This window comes from Lichenostomus cassidix, chromosome 6 (genome assembly GCF_008360975.1).
Source record: "Lichenostomus cassidix isolate B80296 chromosome 6, HeHo_3.0, whole genome shotgun sequence".
Taxonomy (NCBI): Eukaryota; Metazoa; Chordata; class Aves; order Passeriformes; family Meliphagidae; genus Lichenostomus; species Lichenostomus cassidix.
This window is the reverse complement of record NC_139487.1, coordinates 20,579,477-20,601,959: the sequence shown is the minus strand read 5'-3', so window position 1 is coordinate 20,601,959 and position 22,483 is coordinate 20,579,477. Positions and strand designations below refer to the sequence as shown.

Below are 22,483 nucleotides of genomic sequence, written 5' to 3'. Positions count from 1 at the left end.
TTTCCCTGTGGCTACAGCAGAGACCACAAGGCTAACACTGCAAAAAGGAACAGAACAGGAAGCAGCAAAGCACAGAGCGGGCCTGGGCATGGTTCTGTGCCGAAGAACAGAAGCACAGATCAGGGATCATCAGTGGCACAAGAACCTCACACCTTAGGCTGCAGTTACCCATAACACTGATGTGGTGTCTGCACTTTGTTCAGCAATAGCCTGATGTAATAGCAAGTTACTAAAAAGAAATGTTAACAATTAGTATTTCATTTCAAAAGGAAGGACAAAATCTCTCTCATCTTGATTAATGTAACTTGGGAAGAAAAACTGAGATTGCATATTGCCTGATCTGAATGAAGCACAACTAATCAAGCACTAATCAGCATTATAATTTACTTAAATATCTAATTTTTAAGTGAATTTTTGTAACTGAATTTTTTTAAAAGATTAAGGTATTCCAACCACCTCAAAAATGCTATCACTAAAAAGCCATCTTTTCTAAGAGATGACAGATTAATTTCATCTAGAGTAAAAAAACTGAGACTGTGTCAAATAATTGCTAAGTTTTGACTGGGCTTTTCTGTTCTTCAAGTCACAAGTGATCAATCTGTATTAGTGTATTACTATAGCAGGGGAAACCATCTAATCTGTACTATGCTATTGGAAAGTCTGGGTTGGACAAGCAGGATGGGAATGGAAAACAGTATTAAAATCACATCCTAGTAACCTGTAATTAAAAAGAATGTCTGGAGCCATACCCAGAACATGAATCACAATTTTTATTTACTGTATCCTAAATAAAAATCAATCTTGTAATCATGCAATCTGGAAACTCTAATATGCAAAGTTTCTCAGTACAAACAGCAAATACTGCTTTCAAAGAGGAAGTTCTACCATTGAATTTTGGTGGGATGCCAGTTCTCTACTGACAAGACCCAGTTTTTGCATCGAAGACATCTTCAGGAAGGGTCTTTTCTTTTAATATTATTGCCTAATTAAAACCAGAGACACTTACTTAATTCATAGCTCTCTTTCACTTAAAGCTCCTTGTTTGCATTGAAGAGGCAAATGCAACCCAGTATTTCATCATTTGCCTTGTAATGGAAGTCCCAAAGTGTTGTTAAACAAATTTTCATTTGTAAGCAAAGGGAAAATACAGATAAGCTCTGTGTGTGTGCGAGTCTGTCATCTGTTTAATAGTATTCTGAAGAATACAATTAGTCCATAAATTAGTCATGTTCTACTGACATGCATTAAATCTGCAAGTCTTCTGAAGAATGGGAAAAATAAAAGAATAATTCATGATTTACAGTTTATTACTAAACAAGCATTTAAGAAAGTGAAAACACAATAAAGAGAAGAGTGGAATATTTCCTATTCATGAGCATCTTACATTCTATTTTACAGGTAAATAAGAAGTTACAAGCTCTTCTATAAACATTGCTCAAACTCCATACACCCTGAAAACATCACAGCTCCCCACGCAGTACTGTCACTCCATAAGTAGATTTTTCAAACAGCCTTTTCTAAATGAAGCTTAACTAAAATCTTTCACTCATTTAAACTACACATTTAACTAAACGCACTAGGAGAAATCATTAGGGTTGTAGAAAGCTTTAACGATGTTGTCAGGAATACTACCAAATTTATGGGCATATTAGCAGCAAGAGGACTTTCTCAAGACAGCTATCATTACCTTAAGTTTTTGCAAGCAAACACTGGAGGTTTTGTAACTTGCCAGCAGTCAGATGATGCAATTGGGTTCAACAGTTTCAACAATGCTCTATGTTCAGACCTTGAGATAAATTAAATTGACTTCTACAGATACAACTAAAAAGGCAATAATACAACACTCAGCTATTAAGCGTCTCTGCCAAATGACCCAGAGCAACAGATACTTTTAGGAGCAATCTTTCACAAGAATTACTGAAACAATGGAACATCACACACTTAGCTGTCTTCTGTGGGGAAAGGAAAACTGGAAGGGCAGATTTTCAGGCACAGGTTTTAAAGTTCTCACTATGTGCTTTCCATATATTCATTACTGTATGGACAGTACATACTCAATCCAAAATACACAGCACTGTGACACCTACTGGGAAGAGAATTAACCCTGTCTCAGCCCAAACCAGGACAACAGGTAACACAATTCCCTGCTCAAAGCAATACAAAAACTCATTAACCTATCCCAGAGGGCTGATGAAGCACAGAATCTAAGTAAACACATCAGTGAAATTGAAAAAGCTGTAAGTCTGAAGGGGGTTGGGCATCCCCACTTAAATCTGGCAGCCCATATTTGCAGCCTGGACATTCTTTGATAACTGCAACCTCCTAGTACAGAATCACCATTCATCTTTCTCATTCAAGCTCCAGCAACGTCTTTGGGGAAGGGCTCGTTTTGCATTGAAGCTGAGTTTGGTGAACAAGGGATCACCTCTGATTGTCTAAAGGCTATTTAGACCCTTAGCCACTTCATGAAAGTTAACTGCATGAATGGTTGTTTGTTTTTTTTTGCTATGGGAAGTTACAAAGGCTTTTGTTAGACAGGAGCAAAGGTAACAAACTGAAAATGTTGAGAATAACACATGTGACAGTTTATACAGATCAACCTAAATTTAACACAATTAAGGAGAAATTTTTCCTCATTTTCAGCTGAAGCTGCTTCACAAACCTTCTCCTAATTTATAATCCAAACCCCCACAAGAGTGGAAAAAGGATCAAATATGTACATCATCTTCACTTCCATCATGGCAAACACTAACACAGCCTCACACAAGAATGTTTAATTTACCAGATGTCAACACTGTTCTATTACAAAAGTTTGTGTGTAACTAATCCATCACCCTCTGACAGTACTTTGCAGTGAGGAAAGGTAAAGGGTGCCCAAGCATCTTGGGATCTCCAGGAATGACCCAGCCACTTCCAGTGCTACAGTCAAGTCAGCAGCAAACTGCAAGAGATCCATATCCATACTTGTGAAATTCTGGATCACAATGACAGTACTTCTTCCTTCACTGAGAAACTCTCTTTTCATGCAGCAATCATTACCATCACTCCAAAGATCCCATTCATTCTTCCTTTCCTGTTTCTTCAAACCTGTTTCTTCTAGTGAAGAGTAAAAAGAATGTAAACCCATTTCTTCACTTTAAGGTAGTTTATATTTACAGCAGTGTCACAGAAAAGGCAGGGAAGAGAACTAAGGAGCAGATGGTAGAGGGCATGAAAGCTATTAAAAACTACAGATCTTTACAAAGCATCCTCCATGAACTTGTGCAAAGGTTGCCACAGACCCTAATTTTAAGGGGAAAAAAAAAAGACCTAAGAGAAACATACTTGTCTGCTTGGACAACCAACAAGTAACCACCCAGAAACTTGTAATCCTGGACCATGATGATGATAAAATAGTCAGTCTGCAGGCTACAGCTATAATGGAATTTGGCACCCAGAGTAGTAAACATACCTGATGAGATCATGGCTCTGGTCAAGAGCCCAGAAATAAGAGTGAAATAAAGCAATATGATTCTTTAACCTTGATGTGATAAATAGAACATGTATCATAATTTTCCCCTATATCTCCACTCCTTTTTAAGAGCATGGGCTGAAAAATATTTACATGCTTATACAGGTGCTGGCAATTATAAGTATTTTCCTTGCCTTCCCACTGATCAGCTAGGGAAGATACAAGGTGTCACACATTTACAAGTTTCAGGACTGGCACAATAGTATTGTCAACTTCAATTTGTCAACACTGATTCTCTTCTCTTCCTCAGCTCATGAAGTCATAGATGCAGCAAGAAAAGATTTATCCATACTGTGAACACACACTTGTCAACCACTGGAAGTGCAATTGAGATGACAAGTAATGACCAGATCTCTACAGCCTAAAAAATAACTGTGATTGGGTAAGCTAAATTCAGTGTCAAAAACTGAGTATTTGCAAAACAGAGTGCTTTAGGGAGAGCAATGAAACATATGCCATCTCCTAACTTTTCACAGCAGGACACCGGAGTATTTACAGGAGTCAGCAGTATTGAGTTTAGAGTCTTAAAATGTCATTGGCACGATAATCAGAATTTCTTTGCCCATTTTAGCAGAGTTTAATATATGTAGTGTAGATTAAGTTATTCCTAAATGCCTATTACAGTCAGAAGGTGAAACATCCATTCCTTTTAAATGTCATCGGTAGAAATGAGTACACCAAAAGCTTTAAGGAATACCTGTTAGCAAAGTTATTTTCACAGGTTAGCATAGCTATAGTTAGCAATTTACCCACAAAGCATTAATTCTTCTTCTATTGTTTCCCCTCTCACCCCCTAAGAAGCTACTCTTTGAGCAAATATCTGTATCTTGATAAATTAAACAAAATTACTCTTAGGTAATGGAGTTGATGCAAACTAAAAGGAGACCAAAAAACAAAACAAAATCACATTTCTGTTATTTCTTTCAGGCAGATACTAAAAAAACCCAAGGACATATGATGGACTATATTTATTTCAAGACTTCTTTCCAGCTCTGTAAACAGAAACTGCAGTGGTTTGTGGTATAACCAGTTTTCAACAGTGCCATCAACATTGCTCACACTTTCCAGATTGTCTCCCTGAAGAGAGGTAAGAAATGGGACCCAGAAATCATAACCTGACAGAGGCCAAAGCTTCTCTGGCTCAGGTAATGCCAGACTGCTGATATGGTCTGAAAAGCTCAGATGGGCATGCTGAAGTTCTATTGTGATATAAATTAAAACTGCCTATCCCATAGATAGTCTACGAAAGGCTTAAAGCATTCCAAAACTTGTCAAGAGACCAAAAGACTTTGGAGCCCAGATTAAACCAAAATCCACTTTGAAAACAGTGACACGCTTCTGCTAACAGCCCAAGCCAAAAATATCCACTGAGCCCTCCAACACTACTCATTTCCTCAAACCAGTATTACATGGCAGCAGGCTGCTTAGAATCTGCCAGGGGTAGGACTGCATTATATATTTATTTCCAGGTTTATTTATAACATGGATTGTAGGCCAATCAAATATTGTTAAAAGAACCACTTCCTACACTTCCTTATGCTGTTTCCATTTGCACTTTAACAGAAGCTACAAAACTAAGCTGTTGACAGGACTCATTTTAATACTCTCATTTCATTGACAATATACATTGATTAAACTTGCAACATGAAGTCCTTTATTCTGAGAAAAGGCATTTATTCTTAAAACTGACCGTGGAAGGGGGGGTGGATAAATTAACATAAACACTGTAAAAGTTAAATGCATTAAATTCTTATGGGTATTTACCTAAACTCATTCCTTATCTTCCTAAGGTACCTTCTCAAGTCAGAGCCCCGCTGGCCTGATGGCCCCATTAAACATTCCCATCCAGTAGAAGAGGTGAGAAACAGACTCCAGGTTGCCAAGATACCAAGAGCTGACACTACATGGCTAGAGATGGATGCATGTCTTGCTTGACAAGAAAAAAGAGAGACTAAAATGATCCACAGTTTCTCTCTCAAATGTTTCACAGTCCTGAAATGTCTATGTTCTTGCACCTCCCTGCAGCATTTGAATAGATAGCTTTATTCTATCAGTTATTCTACAGCTACATTTTTTATTTTACCTCACTTCACAAGCTGAGGAAGCATGGGATCTGATTCCCATTTCAGGAAGTATTGCAAAAGGTAGTTGGACATGGAGCAGAAACACTTGTCTGTTTGTTAAATGGACTTCTCAGTGTACACTCGCAAACAGGGAGCTAGATATAAAATCAGGTGCGTGAGAAGGTAAAAAAGGTCCTCAGTTTTGAGGTTATTACCAGAGCTATCACACTATCAGCAGGCTCCCTGTGAAACTGCTGTTGGAACACTGCTTATGGCTTTAAATAATGCAATACCCCACAAAGGCATTTTGGCAGTAAAGAAATGCTCACAGAGCATATGCTGCTCCAGGAGATAATTTAATTTGTCTGACAGGACTCAAATTTGAGTACATAAGACATCTAATTTTTAAATTAAATTAAATTCTGCATAACACATCACATCCAGTGAAAAGCACAATGCACTCCTGAAGGATTTCAGTGCTGCAGTAGAAATCCCATCATCTCTTTTATGTCAGCAATTTATAAGGAATAGTTGAGGGGTGTTGTTGGGTTTGGAGAAGGGAATTACTTATTTTTAGAGACTGGCTTTCAAGTTATTTCAGTAGAAGCATGAGGCAGAGAATTACACCAGATTAATTTATTTTTCTGAATATTCACTAAATAGACGTGATTTCTAAAATTCTAAATGTTTCAGATTGACACACTACATTACATTCTTATCTTTTGTCTCCAGCTTATAAGATAGAGGCTTTCACTTAAACACATCTTTAGTAAAAGCTGCAGAACAAAAGATTTGTGACTAACAATTCAAAAATACAAACTCTCACCTGTTCTTTATCTGGTGATCTGAAATTTAGTTTTGATGCAGTATTGCCATCAACAAAACAATGAAAAATTAGAGAAAAAATTACTAACGTTTTGAAAATTAAAGAAAGAATTGCAAGCACTCTGAAAGATCAGATCAACTTACAAACCAGAGAAAAAGTGGCAACAACAATAAAAATGGAACTCATAAAGAAAGATTTAAAAGAGCAACCGTATTTTACACCTCTGGAAAAGACAGATCTCTAAGCTGATTCAAGAATGAGTAAACTTAATGCCAATTAAGCAATCCAGCAATATGGTTATATGGATGGCAACATAAGTAGGCTTAAGCAAGGTAACAGACAACCTGATAAGAGATGCTCTTGTTCTTGACTGATAACCTGGATTTTTTTTTTAAGGTACATTTGCACAACTTTTCTTGGTGTGTTACAGAAATGGCATATTTACCTCATGGTCATCACTGAAGAAAAAAAAGAGTGCAGTAATAATAAATCAAAAGTAGCATACGAAGATTCATTCATACAAGAGCTACATAAATCTTACTGAAATTGATGACACCTTCCAATTAAAGTCTAGCAAAGACAGCATGAGGAGACTAGAATAAATAATTGATAAAAAAACCACATGACAACACTGAAGATCTTCATGGATACCAGCACCACAGTTTCACACAGCAAAACCAACTGAATGACAGATACCTTGCTGGGTACTTTCAGCATAAGGCCAGAATCCCAGAGATCAACACAAACACAGCATTACACAGGCAGGTAGCCCTCCATTTATTTATAGGCATCATCCTGGAAACAAAACTGACATTAAAAAAAAATAAAATATCAAGACTTACTTGTCAAGGAAGTCCTTGTCCACAACTGCACAGATATCAAGCAGAGGATTTCCCATTCCAAACAGGACATTTTCACTGTAAGAAAATCAATTATTTCAAGTTAGCTTTGCATGGGTGTATTGCTCCTAGTATATGAAAAGACATTTGTTATTAGAAAGAAGAACAAAAAGATACCCATTTGCCCAGCCCGGTAGACACACAGAGGCCTGTCATATATACAAAGTCAAATTTGAGTGAAGTACCATCCTACAGTGATCTTCTTTGATCAATACACAGACTGCAATAATAAAGGGATATTCTGTTAAACTGTCATTTACTCAGATAAAGAACTAGAGCTGAATGCCATGTTCTGTGGTTTTAACGGATGACATTCAAGTTGCAATATCAAATTTTTGATAGGGGGAGCATCACACCAGAGTACAAGAATTTCACTGTACCCACTCAGTTATTGGGTACCAAAAAATAATTAACAATTTAAGTCTGGTCTAATAAATTGAAACAAAGAGACTATGGATTCTGCATTGCATTGTCAGCCATTTTAAACAGTGCAGCTGTCTACTGGTAGGATGTATGTACTTCTTAGGCAATTTGAAATTCATTACCATGACTTCTGGCACATAGGAAAACAGACATCAAAAATACTGTAAAGGGTATTTTTGAGAAGGATAGCTTTAGCATTTTTTTTTCTTTCTTAGAGTAATTCAGAAACCATGTGTTACATTTTCCTGAATAGCATGTACTTGGGCGATAATGCAGTAAAATACCAAAGGATTAGAAATGTGGCCTAGTGTCAAGTAGAAGTGAATGCAGCTGTTCTCTAAGGCCAAAACCACATCCAAACCCATCACATTCCTTGCAAACTAACACCTGCTGTCTCCAACCAGCAAGGCACACCCTTGCTCTGCACACAAAGGTAGCTTCAGTATGACCACCTGTACTGGGTTTGTGTGGCCAGGTTTTGGTAGCCTGGGGACTACAGAGGTGGTTTCTGTGAGAAGCTGCCAGAAGCTTCCACCATGTCTGGCAAAGCCAATCCCTGGTAGCTCCAATATGGACATGCCACTGGCCAAGTCTGGGCTAATTAGAAATGACAGTAACACCTCACTGGTAACATACTTAGGAAGAAGGAAAAGAAAAGTTATTGTGCAGATGTAATTGCAGCCAGAGAAGAGCAGGGTGAGAACATGTGAGAGGACTAGCTCTGCAGACAACCAGGTCAGTAGAGAAGGAGAGGGAAGAGGTGCTCCAGGCACCAGACCTGAGGCTCCCCTGCAGCCCGTGGTGAAGATCATGGTGAAGCAGGATGTCCCCCTGCAGCCATGGAGGTCCACAGGGATGCAGAGATCCCCCTGCAGCCCATGGAGAAGACCCATGCTGGAAAAGGTGAATGCCTGAGAGGAAACAGTGACCCCATAGGAGGCTCATGCTGGAGCAGGCTCCTGGCAGGGACCTGCAGACCCATGGAGATAGAAGCTCAGGCTGCTGCAGGTTTCCTGGTAGGACTTGTGACCCTGTGGAGGACCCATGCTGGAGCAGCAAGCCTGTCATTAAAGGACTGCACTCAGTGGAAGAGTGACCCACGTTGCAGTGTGGAAAACATGATTAATAACCTTGATACTGAGACACAGCAAACCATGCTTTAAGTGTCCTACTTTTTGTTGCAGCTTTAAAGGCAGGCCTTTAGAGCCCATTTCTCTGTAAATACAACATGGAAGATGCTGCTTAGTGAAGACAGAGCCAGAAATCCAGCTCACTCCTAAGTGAGACAGTTAACATCTGCTTAGTAAAAACCAGTAAGACTGACTAAATACTTTTGTCAGTGTGACAAACAGCAGTGTTCCAAATAGCACAACCATAAGTTATACCTGGCTAGAAGACAAGAAGAGTGAGAGACAGATGACAGTTCAGAAGACATAAGGATAAAGGGGATTGCAGTTGAAGTCACAAGACAGAACATTCTCTCCATTGTAAAACCTAAGTAAGTATTGCATAAGTAGTACTCTGGGACAATGAATGAAGTCAGAACTCTCTAAGTGTTGAATGCAGATTTGTCCTGAGCTATATGTTCCTGTACTTAATGTTTACCTGATTCTCACATGCTGTGAAATTCTACACATCAATAAATTTATAACTACACTTTAAAAAACCCCACATATCATGGATAACTTCTATATAAGACAAGAGCCAGCACCTAAGTGGTCAGTAAGCCAAAAAACAGCAGCTGTCCTTAAAAAACATCTGCAATACAGCTGACATGCTGAGGTCACTGCCTATGAAAAAGTTACCGTGTTCAATGGAAAAGCAAAATAGAAACTACCAAACATTCAATGAGCTGTGGGCTGCAGAACATGCAGGTCAGTATGTTTGAAGCAGCACAAGAGCATCTTTGTGCAGAAGCTCTACGAAGCCAGTAACATGCATAGAAACCCCTAACATGTCAGCAGTGGCAGGAACTAGCACTTTCGGTGCCATTAAATCCAGACAGCTCTCTACACCACACATAAGTCCTGCCCATTCCCAAGCCTTCCTTCTCCCACAATAATTTATAATCATCTCCACTCAAGTATTCCAGAGGCTGTACATAGGGTGCCATTTGGAATCAAGTTTTAAAAGCCAAAGTAGCTATCACTAGACTTGTAAGTGTACATTCAGAAACATTCCACTGAAATTTCTTCCCAAATTCAGTATAGTTGTTTCTCACAACTAAATACAGGACAGCGAAACCTGACAGCTTTCTGAACACATAAAACTGAGTAAATTAACATGAAGAAATCCAAGCTGAAGAATTTCTATGAAGAAAACAAGCTGTTTACCTATTTTTGCAAATAATCTAAACACATCAGCTAACATATACTAATCACTAGCCCTGTGTCTTCTATTAAAATGTATTCCTGCATTTTTGGTTCTTTCCCCTAGGTGTTAGAATTACGTAAGTCCCAAAATACTAGAACTTCCATGCTTAAAAATATACATTAACATTCCACTGGCAAAAAAGGAGCAAAATCCATACTCTCCATATGTACTGGGGACTGGAGTTGTGTCTTTCCTTAACTGTCACCGCATTTAACAAAAATACCTTACTGGCATAACAGGAAAAATCTAAACAATTCCTAAGTCACAAACTTTAAGAAGTCAACAAGCAGATATTTAAGAGGTTGGACTCTATCTCAGCGGTCTTTTCCAACCTGATTGTGGGATCCCCACTGTGAACAGCATTTTCTAATATAGGCTTTGTGAAATAATCTGGAAAGTCCTACTGTTGAAGAGCAAGACTAGACTGTGTAAATGGTTAGTATGTTCAACCTGACTAACCCAACACTGGCTACATTTAGTGCAATGCAAATCACTCTTCCCTTCTTAAGGAGCTGCCAAGTTTCTGCACTGTTACACTATTGCACTTTCTGTGGCACAACATGAGGTATAGCAGCTACTTGGCTTCAGTTTGCTCCTTAGTAAAATTTTTTTTAAAAAATATTTTTTAAAATCTCATACTCTGTAGAGCCACATATTGTAAAAGCATAAAACAAATACTTATTATTCAGGAGAATGCTAAATTTACATGTCTCCAAAACAAAAACTGAGATATTAAACTGTTACATTCTCACCAAATTGAAAACTTTGAACAGTATATTTGAACTTTATAGTTCTTATGTTAGCTGTTCAGGCACAACAGGGATTAAAATTTCAGTGGTTAGTGATTATTTCCAACCAACTAGGGATCAAATTAAGTGAGGAAGCAGCAATAACTTCCTGAAATTTGAGATTTCACTATACAAAGGTTATTTGGGAAACACATCTCTGCAAGAGACACGGAACACACTTAGGTAGTCCCCAGCCTTCTTTACTCTCCCCAGTCCCTTCTCTTTCATTAGAGTATTGGTGTCATTCAAGAAGGATGTTCTTGTTTAACCCAACTAGTCTATTGCAAAAGAATAACTGGATCAGCTCTTCAAAAGCAGATGACAGCTCCTTCACCTGCACAAATTAAGGGCACATGTAATTGACTATAGAATCAGCATGTACCTGTGTATATGCACACAGACACACACACAAAGTACATATATGTGAACAAAATATATACTTTTTAAATTCTAAACTACAAGTAAGATGTTCATCAAATCTAAAAGTTGTTTGGACACAAAAATACACTGTCCATCTAGGAGGCAAAACTACAGCAACAACAGTAACTACAGAAAGCTTTGATGTACATCACATTTACATTCTAAACTCTTGACAGCAAGCTATATGTTTTATGAGTTTGGCTTTTAACTCTGGACTAGATGAAGTATGAGTTGCAATTACAAGCTCAAGCAATGTAACGCATTAAGTATAAATAATTAGGGCATTTTGATCAGAGATTACCAACATGAGTGATTCTACACAAATGGTCAGTGTTTCACACCTTACTCTTATTACAAGTGGCAGAAGTAATAAAATGAAACCAAACTGGATAAAAACAAAACAATAAACCCAAATAAAAAACAAAAAAAGAACCCACAACATCATTACTGAGCTACCCTTGAATCTTTTTTAAGAAGTCAACAAAATTAACTGCAACTGAATGATCTGGAAAGCTGTGTCCAACATCCTGCTCTACTGCTGCAGGCATTTTTAAAAATATGGTCCTGATTCAAGTTGGCTGCTGAACATTAGCAGTACTATATCCAACTATCACACAATATTGTTATCATCCCATGCTGCTGCGCACTTCCGTGGAAGAGCAACATCAAAATATCAGTGAAAGCTTATTATTAGTTACTGGCACAGAGACAGAGGAATATTTTGGGCCTTTGGATACTGGCAAGTTGGAAAGCCTTAAAACATGACCGAGACATTTAGGTGTGCAATTGCAGGGCAGCATGTTGTATGCCCAGTCTTCCTTTTACAAATTTAAGATACAGTTTTGTAAGATCTAAAACATTAATATTTCTAAAGGGTTTCATTATGCCCTTTAAAGTAAGGCCAAACAAGGCATGTTTTAAGCCTGTTCTCAGCATACCCATTTCAGTCACAAAGGAACAGTTAAACCCCATATAACACAAGATTTGAATTTACTTAAAACCATTTATATATGAAGTTAAAGCAAAATAGCAGTAGCACCAAATTCACAGCACTTGAATAGCTATAAGCCCTCGATTAAGAGCATCCTTCTCTCATCCCGCTTATCTATGTAACATCATTAGAAGTAGGATGATATTTACTGTAAACCAGAACTCATCTATCACAAAAGTACCTTGGAACCATTATTTCATGCTTCCAGAGTTCAGACAATTTCCCTTTTGTCACTGGTCAGCAAATCACTTTAGTATATAGACCTTAAACATACAAGGTGGCCTGCAGAAAAGCTTGTGAGCAGTCCTGACACAGGTCTTAAGCAACGACAATATTTGGCTAAGCAGTTACATATTTACATACTGACTTAGAAGAACATCTTCAGTGAAGATTCCATTTATTATGAAACTTTCGTGGTCTTCTAAAGTGGCACACTCACAGGTTCCAACTTTGAAAACAAGCCTGAAAGCTTTGGCCTTATGTAAGCAAGGCTGCCGCAGAAAAAACTGCTCCACCACTACCCAGCTTCTTACACAGCTGCGCTACTCCACAAGCTCCAACAGTGAAATACTACTGCAATTTCAAAGTTACCGTCTGGGTCAGAAACAGTGTGAATGAAACCTGATACACAGAGTTGGGAGGGTGCAGAGAGGAGATGGGAGAATTGCCTTGAATTAACAAATTGAACTTGGAGTCTGTACTTCTAGGCACTTCTTCAGCAGCTGAAGGCCTGATCAAAGGTTACCAAATTACCTCACAATAAAAACCCATCATAAGACGAAGCGTTTCGGGAGAAGTGGTCACAGTAACTTCTTTCACTGAATGTTAAGTTATGGGTTTGTCACTCTGCAGGTATCGCTGACAGGCGGACGCCACCACAGTTCCAACAGCCCGCCAAGAGCCCAGCCTGCTATTAAGACCCTGCTTCTCGTTATTGCGGGCTCTTTTAAAACTAGGTTTCAGTCGCGGCAAGCTACAGCGAGGGCTTAAGGTTCCAAGGGGCTGCCGGAGCCCCACGACTCGCTCTTCCCACGCGCACGGGCGGGACCCCGCGGCGGGCGGCGGCTGCCCACGCCCAGGGCTACCTGTGACAGCGGCACCGCCGCCGAGCGACGCCGCACGCAGCCCCCGGCCACCGCCCCGCCGATCACCTGCCGCCCGGCCCGGCGCAGCGCCGCTGAGGCTCTCGCTCCCGATGCCGCTGGGCACCGGCATCGCCGGGAGCCCCAGCCGGGCGCGCCCACCTGCCCGCCAGCAGCCAACGCGGAGCCCCGGGCTGAGGGGCCGGCGGGGCACCGGCACGGCTCTCCCTCCTTCCTCGCCCCGGGGCGCGGGCGTGCAGCCGCCAAACCAACTCGCGGCGGAGGGAGAAGGACGGGACGAAGCCGCGCTGCCCCGTAACCCTGATCACACGGCGGAGAGAAGAGCCCGGTTGCGGCGGAGCATCGCGCCGGGCGTCCCCGCCCCGCCAGCGGGAGCACATCGGCGTCCGCCGCCCCTTCCCCCGGGACGCCGGCCGTGCTGCGAGCGCCGCGCGGGGACCCGGCGTTACCTGAGGGTGGCCATGGCTCCACGCCCGCCCGGCCACCCGCGGCGGAGCCCCGCTGGCAGCGGCACCGGCACTCTCGCCTCTCCGCCCGGCGCCCGCGCCTCAGCCGCGACTGAGCGCCGGGCAGCGCTCGGCCTGCCCACCGCGCGCCCCGCCCCGCCCGCCCGCGCGTCCCGCCATTGGCCGGAAGGCCGGCGGGGGCGGGCCCGGGCCCTGCGCGGCGACCGTGCGGCGCGAGGAGCGGCCGGGCTCTGGCGACGGGCCCCGCGTCCCGGTTCGGTAGCGCCCGGTACCGAGCGGCGCCGCCCGCCCGGCACCCCCGGGCTCCTCGGCCGCCATCTTTGGTACGGGCGGAGAGCGCGCGCCTCCCACACACCTCCTGCTGCCGCTGCTGTCCCCTCTGCCAGCCCCGGCGGCGAGTGTGGGAGACAGTGACAATTGACTACAAAAAACCCCAACAAAATAAAAAGTTTGGTGGTGGTAGCGCAGAGGTGCGGGGCTCGAGCCGCAGCGCCCACAGTAAAGATGGCCAGCGGAGCCCCTGGCAGCGCTGCCCCTCGGGTGTCACGGGGCCGTGGGAACCCAGGGGAACCCCTCGCCCCGGCTCTGCGCGACACACCGTCGCTACACCCTCGACACGAACGCGTTTTCATGCTTTTTATTTCAATGTGCGTCGGGTCAGACACGAAGCCGCTCCGATGACCGCCTGCGGAGCCCGCCTTCCTCGGGCGCGGGGCCGGGCTGGCGAGCCCCCGTAGCACATCCCAGCCTGGGCTGCTGCGGCGCCTGGCAGCCACCTGCGGAACGCGGCGCTGCGGGTGCCCAGCCGGCCAGAGGGCACGAGTGCACGCACGGCGAGAAAAGGGCAGCCCGTCATTGCCTACCCTCTCTTCTTATTCGCCTGACACTGGCAGAACTGCTGTATCAGAAAGAGAAAGCCTCGCTAAAGCCAGCTTTCTATCGTCACTCCTCATTTGGCTGTCAAAGTTACTGCCACACTGTGCAGCTTTGGCACTTACTTTGTTAACTTACTAGCACCAGAAGCACTGATTCATGAAAGTGAAGTCAATAGGTTGTTTTTGCCAAAAGTGAATCCCACGTTGTTAAGTACTGCTGTGTCACCTCTAACTAAATATTTAAACTTCACAACTTCATAATCCTGTGGTTATTAGTCCGAAGTTTCCCTTCCTTTCCATCTACAAAACGGGAATATTGTACTCAGAAAAACTAAAGCCAAATATTCCAACCACTTCTGATTTTTGGGTCTGTCAGAGGAGATGACGCCAAAATATGACATGTTCATGAAAGTCAAGGATCTACAGTGTCATTTGAAAATAACAGGAAAACTTATACTCAATATCTGATGTAGAACAAATCTCCTAGCTTCTCTGAAGGAGACACTCAAAAAATAATCACCACTTATTGAACTCGCCACAAAACTCTCATTATTAAAGTGTGTAAGGGGTCCTGAAAAGTCAAATTAGAGTGGGAAATGCATCCATCCTCTTACTGTTGCTGCAACACAAGGTGCGAGAGGTCTTCAAATCCTTATGGAGGATTTTGAACTCCATTGCAATACAAATACATAGATACATAGTAGCTGTATCCTCTGATTCATGTTGAGCAATTAATTATGTCTTGTTTAACAGTTCCAGTGCTTAATAACCAAACCTCTGGTTTGTAACCTAGAAGGTAGGAGAGGGGGATCCTGTCACCAGCAAATATAATAACAGCTACATAACTATTGTTATTGTACATAACTACAGAATGCAGCTTGGTCTTGTTGGTTCTATCACTGTATTCAAAATAATAAAAACATTTTTTAAAAATCTAGTTGAAGATTCCCTCATAAATAATTGCCTGGTTTTAACAAGCACATAAAGATACATAAAAATAGATATAATACTTTAATATGAACTATATTTACAGTAATTTACAACATACAGCTGCATATTATGAATAATAAACTAAATAAGATACAGAGCTATGCGTAAGAGGCCAAATGAGGTACCATCAAATGTTTCTAACTTTTTACCAATTAAGCATATCTTTTCTAAAAAAATTTAACAGCTTTTCATGAAATTGCATGTATGATACTTCAACATCTGTCAATAGCACTTTATAAGCTTCCAGGTATTCCCCATGTCCAATCATCTTGCTCGTGCTATCACATACTCACAGGTTCTACTGCTACAGACACCTTCAACACACCACCTACCCCTACTACCACCTATCACTGGGCTTTAGTCATTTGCCAGGGAACTCCTAGACATCCTGACATGTAAGTGGAGAAACAGCAACCAGGGCATCCCTGGAAAAATGGTCAGTTATGATTTATGGTCATTCATAGATGAACATAATGCTTGTGCCACGAGTTCAACTTGCAGTCCCACCATGTATGTGCTGGGCAGCCACCCTGAGTTTGCTCAGCCTTCCTGACTCCTGACCTTCCAAATTCCCTCTGCTTGCATGGGGCAGCTGACCTTGCCTCCACATCTGATCCCTCAGAGAAACATGGAATTCACAGCTTTTGCATCTAAAAATAATGCCTGGCAGGGTCTAGCCACAATTTCTCAACTGCCTTTGTCACTATACAACAGTATAGTTATCTACATGACCATGTAGACAGAGAAATCTACATGACCATGTAAGTTTCTCTATGAATGATAAACAACTTGCTCAGGTGCTTTCACTAAAATATTTTCCTTTCAAGTGCAGTATGCCTTCAAAATGAACTCCACCCCTACCTGATAAAACAACAGGTGAGCATGTGAGAACATTTAAAATTGTACTTCATTGAAGTAATCCATGAAGCTCTACACTTTATGTATTTGTAATTTGTGAGCTCAAGATACAGGCAATCTAGGCCTTAGCCCTGGACTAATGTTTGTGTGTTATGTTTCACACCACAAGTATTTGGTATCAATCTTCCCATTTACAATATATAAATGAAAAGTTCTCTATTAACTCCCATATTTCAACCAATTTCTTCAAAGCACAAAACTAAGGTTGACCTTAGATAAGCTACCCATCTATGTTTGCAAGAGAGAAGGATGATCTTTTACATAATAGCCCCAGCAGACATGATAAAATGGGACTAGTGAGCAGCACATCCACAAATTCTCTTTCAATAACAGCATTTTGCAGAGATTGCAGGTATCTTCTACTGTAACAGCTGTTTTGGAAACTTCTCCACAGAGAAAATTTAGTATTTTGCAACATAAAATAAGATGCATTTTTAGCTTGTATGCATTCTACTACCAAAGTATTAAAAATAATCTTCTATTATTTTAAAAATTCCATAACATCCTATTTCTTTTCATGCAGCTTCACAGACTGTTCAGCTGTAAAAGCAAAGGAAAGTCTACAAATCTGCTAAGTCTTCACCATATTGCAGACACCTATACTTTTTTCTATCTTATTCTAATCAAATAGCATAGCCCTTGAAACAGTTACAACTGCTTTGTACCACTGAATGTACAAGGAAAAAAAAACCCACAACAATCTTTCACTGTAAATGAAATCCCAAGGTAGCATAAAGCCAGCAAGTAGCTTTATCTTACCATATCCTTCAAGTGCAGAACAGCTTTGACTGTGGTCAAACAATCATTATGGAAATTATTACCATTCAAAATGGAAAAGAATCCCTTTCCTTTCCCTGAAACCTGCGTAATACCCAAAGACTTCTCTCCTTCACATAAAATGTGCTGAAGTTATATAAATAATAAGATTTTATACTACTATTATATATTATATAAATAAGAGATTTTTAAGAATAAATTTATGCTAAAAAAATGAACAGCCTTGGAAAAAAATCCTGTTCACATTGTACACATTTTATCTGCAAGTTCAATTTACTTTTTTCAATAAGATAAGGTTTTCCAATACGTTGTCAGCAGATACTAATTAATGACCTTTAGGTAGCAACCCATTCCCTGCTTCTGAAACTGGTTTTGTGAAATATTTGTGTACCATGCCTGGGTAAGTAACTACTAAAATTCAATATCACAGCCTTGAATCACAAGCCAGAATTTTGCTTCAAACATTTCCACATGAAATATAACTTAGCAACAGTAGAGTAAGGCAAGGTCTTGTTCTAGAGATTTTCACATTGCTACACTAACACCATAGTCGGCTAATTCTACATTCATTCAACTCTCTTTTGTGGACATCTTCCTTGTCTGTTTATAAGCAATATTAGTAGATCCAATGAGGTGAGTAATTCTACACAAACTGTTCCTTCAGCTGAAAAAGAAGGAGGTCGAATCTCAGGAAAACTCACAACTTCAAGACTCAAGACTAAATGGGCCTGTTTGCACTGGCTCCTCTCTCACAGGTAATCCAGCTGGCAAGCAGCCTCAGGGACAGCACCAGTCCCGCTGACCTCAGGGAGGCATCACAGCAAGTCAGATCGGCACCTTTCTGCAGGGCATTGGCCAAGGCTGCTGTGTCTAAACTATTGTGGGTGTGACTTTGCCGGCCAGGTGGGCTGCAGGTAACATCAGCAAGGAGAGAAACACAGCTTGTGGTCCAGAGAACAAGGAGCCTTCCCACAACCTCTTCTTTTCTCAGGTTACACGCTCCTTACCATAAATCAGGAAATTACTTCAATTAAAAGGATGAAACACCATCACAAGCTTCTCCAAAACAAACAGAACACCAAACGGTGGAAACATGACACACGCTGTGCAAAATCCCAGAGGATTCCATCAAAGGCCAGGTGAAGACATGCTTCAGCCTCAAGGGTAATTTGAGTTACACATCTGAACAATGGAAACCAGAGCTCATGCTGTAAGAGCATGGTAGTTTCCATGCTGCAAGTCATTCTGGTTTTGGATATATTTCTGTCAACACAACTTGGAAGGGAAGGTAACTGCTCTTACATCCTAAATAAAGAAAAATTAGCATGGTCTGTTGCTAGTGTCCTCAAGACTATTTGTTTGTCTGATTTCTACAGGGAACTAAATATTCATCTGAAGAAAAAAGTCTGTTGCTTTAATTATGGGAACAAACACAGCAAAGTGCTTGAGTTTCAGATCTTTCTTTGACCTGAGGACATCACAAGTACTGACATGGAAAATGTGACCTGTACTTGCAGATATAAGAGACAGGAAAGTACAAAACTATAAGCCATGCAGACAAAAACTGAAATGAATACAAATGGGGAGCAAGGTGAAATTAAAAAAACCCCAAGAGATAAAAGAGAAAGAAAAATTATTCACTAAATTTTAACTGAAAATTTTGTCATAGATGATTTAAAATATTCAGAATCTTCTTTCATTTAAAAAGAGTTGATGAAGGAATAAGCTAAATTAAAAGTCAGCTTATTAAGAAAATTAAAAATGCATAAAATTAGCAATATTTTTTACAGCCACTAGTATCAAGCTTCCTAAAATCTAGTGGAACAGTAATGACAAAGGACTGCTTTTGATATGCATTATGCACAGAGTATTTGCTAATTTATTCTTAAAAGGAAGAGATGTCTAACAGTAACAGAAGAGGAGGAATACTGCACTTTGTACTTTTAGTATGAACTATTTGCCAAACTCAATGCTTACATTGTCTTCATGTAGATAAATTGATTTGTTCAAACAACTAGCCACGTCATGACTATTCAATCAATACAGCAGCTGCAGAACAGCCCGAAGGTCATAATGCAGCACAGGGGACTTGACAAGTTTGTGTGCAGAAGGAAAAAATGAACATGCATATTTCTATACAGACATGTACATATAAGCCCAAACATTTCTACAGAGAATGTCCAAATTCTTTCATAACTGTACCAGACCGTTAAAAGAATCTGCTTGCGGTTTTCACACACTTCCAAAACAAACCGAAATATAAAAGGAGTCAAATCCTTAGTAATTCTCCTCTAAAGTTACACCTCATGATGTTTCCAGTAAGTTGATGCTGCCACTCAGTGACAAGCCATTTACAGTTTTGCAAGCCCATTTTCTGTTCAAACAGTGCAGTTTACACACATACAATGATATTCTACTCCACACAGCAGAGATGCAGTCAGAAGCCCGAAACAAGGCAGCACACATTAATGGCCTTGCCTAAAGCCCATTGGTCTGTAGGGGGGATTTGCACCCATCAATAAAGACAATGCAAAACCTGCCACCCAGCAGATGAATGTCAGCACAACACATTGTTGAGCTGGGAATGCCAGTTTGGGTCTCGAGCTTTGTGCGCTGCTCACTGGGTGGCAAAAGCCAGCCCTCCTATGCTGCTTTCAAACAAGTGTAGCTTCCTGAACCCAGTCAGCTTTGCCTACCTCACGAGGGAGCAATATTTGCTTCCCTTTGTGTGAAAAGATCAAAAGGGTCAAAAAACGTATCCATGAAACCTCTATGATGCCACTTTGAGAGAGAAAATGACCCAAAAAAAAAGGGGGGGAAGGAAACATTTGCTATTGTTGATGATGTACAGCTTATATTGCATTGCAGAATTAAGTTTTTTATGCCACTTTTTTATACTAAAATAGTTTTCATGGTAGTCACAGAAAAGGTTTGGGTTTGGGGTCTCCTCAAATTCTTGATATAACAAATACGAAGTTCTTGAGCGTCAAAATTTTCAAGTGATTTTTCACTTCTTTTCTAATCCGTAGATGAACTGTTTCCAAGCATATGTAGCAGTGCTTTGCATGAACAACTGAACCTCATTACAAATACAACCAAGTCATGGAGCCTCCATCACTCTGGTACCTTCCCTACTGGCTTTTATGTCCACAACAGCACTCAGCCAAACACGTTCTTGCCACTACATTCAAATGAGTGTTGGCCAAATCTAGTCCAACCACCAACAGCTTCAGGAGTTCAACCTGTGGCCCACAGCACACATTAACTTTATTTGATCACCAGTTAATTATGGCATTTTTCCTCTTACGAAACAGAGCTGGAGCCTATTTACACTTCATCTTGAAATAACTTGCAACAGAATTAGCATATGCAAGTTCTAACAGCATTCCTCGTGTTTTATCTATCATACCTTACAGAAGTAGTATTTGCAGTTTAGTCAGTTGTTACCAGAGCATGTCACCATTGCCTTTCATTCCACTGCTAACGACCTTTAAATTTTCAATTCAGTATGCCAATATTATCAAATTTTAATTTTTGTTCATGGTTCATGTTAAAATGCTTATTTCCCTAGTAAGCTTTATAAACAGAAACATTGCAGCTGCCAGTTTCTTGCCTCACCTTGCTTTAAGGCCCATGGAGATAATTGTTGTTTTTTCACTACAACCTTATCTTGCTGCCTGCTATTTATTTGCTTTCAGAGCTCAGTTACATCTTTCCTTTTCCACTATCTGCAACTGAGGTTGTCAACTGTTATTAAACTTGGAAAGTCACTCAGCTGCCAAAGAAGCAAGTACCCTGACTTTGACAAATTTAATAGGATTAGCTCTTTCAGTAAGGACATCAGTACCAAAAAAGACTGTTCTCATCTCAGTACTAAAGTACATCTCTTTTATGCTATATTTAAGCGAGTTATTAGTTATCGCCAAGATAATTTTGGACCTCTCAAGCCTTATGTCATTAATCATCTTTATACACTGAACACTTGGGAAGGAAACCAGCTATCTTACAAATATATTAATACCTAAATAATCCTGAGAACGCCAACCTGAAACTGCACCAACAAAAGCTACTCTACAGCTCTCCATACTCGGAGAGCTCATTTTGCCCGTGCATCCTCCACTGAGAAACATTGTCTTTTTCTGCTACGACATTTAAAAATTAAGGACTTGTGTCTGTGCAGGCCATCATTCAGATGGGATTCAGTCAGTGCTGTTATATTGCGATCACAGAAAAGAGGAAGTATAGTACAGCGCACGGATTGTTTGAATATAAAAATGTTTTTAAAAATTACATATGTCTTGAAGAAAATGTAACTATCAACACGGATTTTCCGATTCCTGTCCAACGGGGACAGAGAGCCTCGCGCGAGTATTAATCGGGGCATTTTTCAGCGGCTGTTTTCAAAGGGGAGGCAGGCGGAATGACAACCCCAGCTGTGCTCCAGTTCGGGGCCATCGCTGCGCGCAGAGTTGCGTTTCACCGCACGACCGCAGCCAGCCGCTCAGCAGCTCATTCGCACCGACCGACGCGACCCCCGGGCACAGCGGAGCCCCCGCGCCGCCCACCCGCCGCTGCCCCGACTGCGGGGAGCCCAGCGCGGCGGCGCCCCGGGCACCCGCCGGGCCCGGACAGCGGTACGGCGGCAGGAGCCGGGGCAGCGCCGCGGGACGGCCCCGCCGCCGCCTCCACGTGCGCCCGGTGCGGCAGCGGGACCGGCGGGACCGGCGGGACCGCCCGCACCCCGCGCGCAGCCCGGCCGAGCACAGCCCGGCGCGGCGGGACCCTGCCGGCGGACTCTGACCGCACCGCGCCGGCGGCACGTGTCTCGCCCTCCGCCGGGGGCAGCACCGGCGGCATCAGCGACCGTCCGGCACCCGCCGGGCCCGCTAGCGAAGCAGAGCCCGTCACGGCGCCCGTTACCTCAGCTGCTTCTGCTCCAGCTTGAGCTTCTTGGCTTGCGGCTCCCCTGCTGCCATTTTCGCGCTGGGCGGCGTGCGGCGCGCTCCGCTCCCCTCGGCCCGCCCGCCGGCCCCGGCCCGCCCCGTCGACCGCTCCGGCA

The 22,483-nt window shown here is 41.8% G+C and overlaps 1 protein-coding gene and 1 long non-coding RNA gene across 4 annotated transcripts in view; one reads left to right on the top strand and one right to left on the bottom strand.

The window, feature by feature from the left end:
* The window catches only part of ADK (adenosine kinase), a 274,728-nt gene extending 252,249 nt beyond the window's left edge, over window positions 1-22,479 (bottom strand). For both annotated transcript variants that reach the window (XM_085065580.1, XM_085065581.1), the window contains exons 1-2: window positions 22,345-22,479; window positions 7,243-7,317 (exon numbers count right to left, since the gene is read on the bottom strand). In XM_085065580.1, coding sequence (XP_084921706.1) covers window positions 7,243-7,317; window positions 22,345-22,400 — 131 coding nt within the window. In that variant the 5' untranslated portion in view covers window positions 22,401-22,479. The remainder of the gene's footprint in view (window positions 1-7,242; window positions 7,318-22,344) is intronic.
* LOC146435451 (uncharacterized) lies at window positions 3,810-5,530 on the top strand. 2 transcript variants are annotated; one of them, XR_014853233.1, is made up of 3 exons: window positions 3,810-3,893; window positions 4,439-4,598; window positions 5,302-5,530. It is a non-coding gene; the product is annotated as an uncharacterized LOC146435451 (long non-coding RNA). The 2 variants fall into 2 exon arrangements; XR_014853234.1 differs by lacking the exon at window positions 3,810-3,893 and adding an exon at window positions 4,138-4,232.
* Window positions 22,480-22,483: the final 4 nt, after the last annotated feature.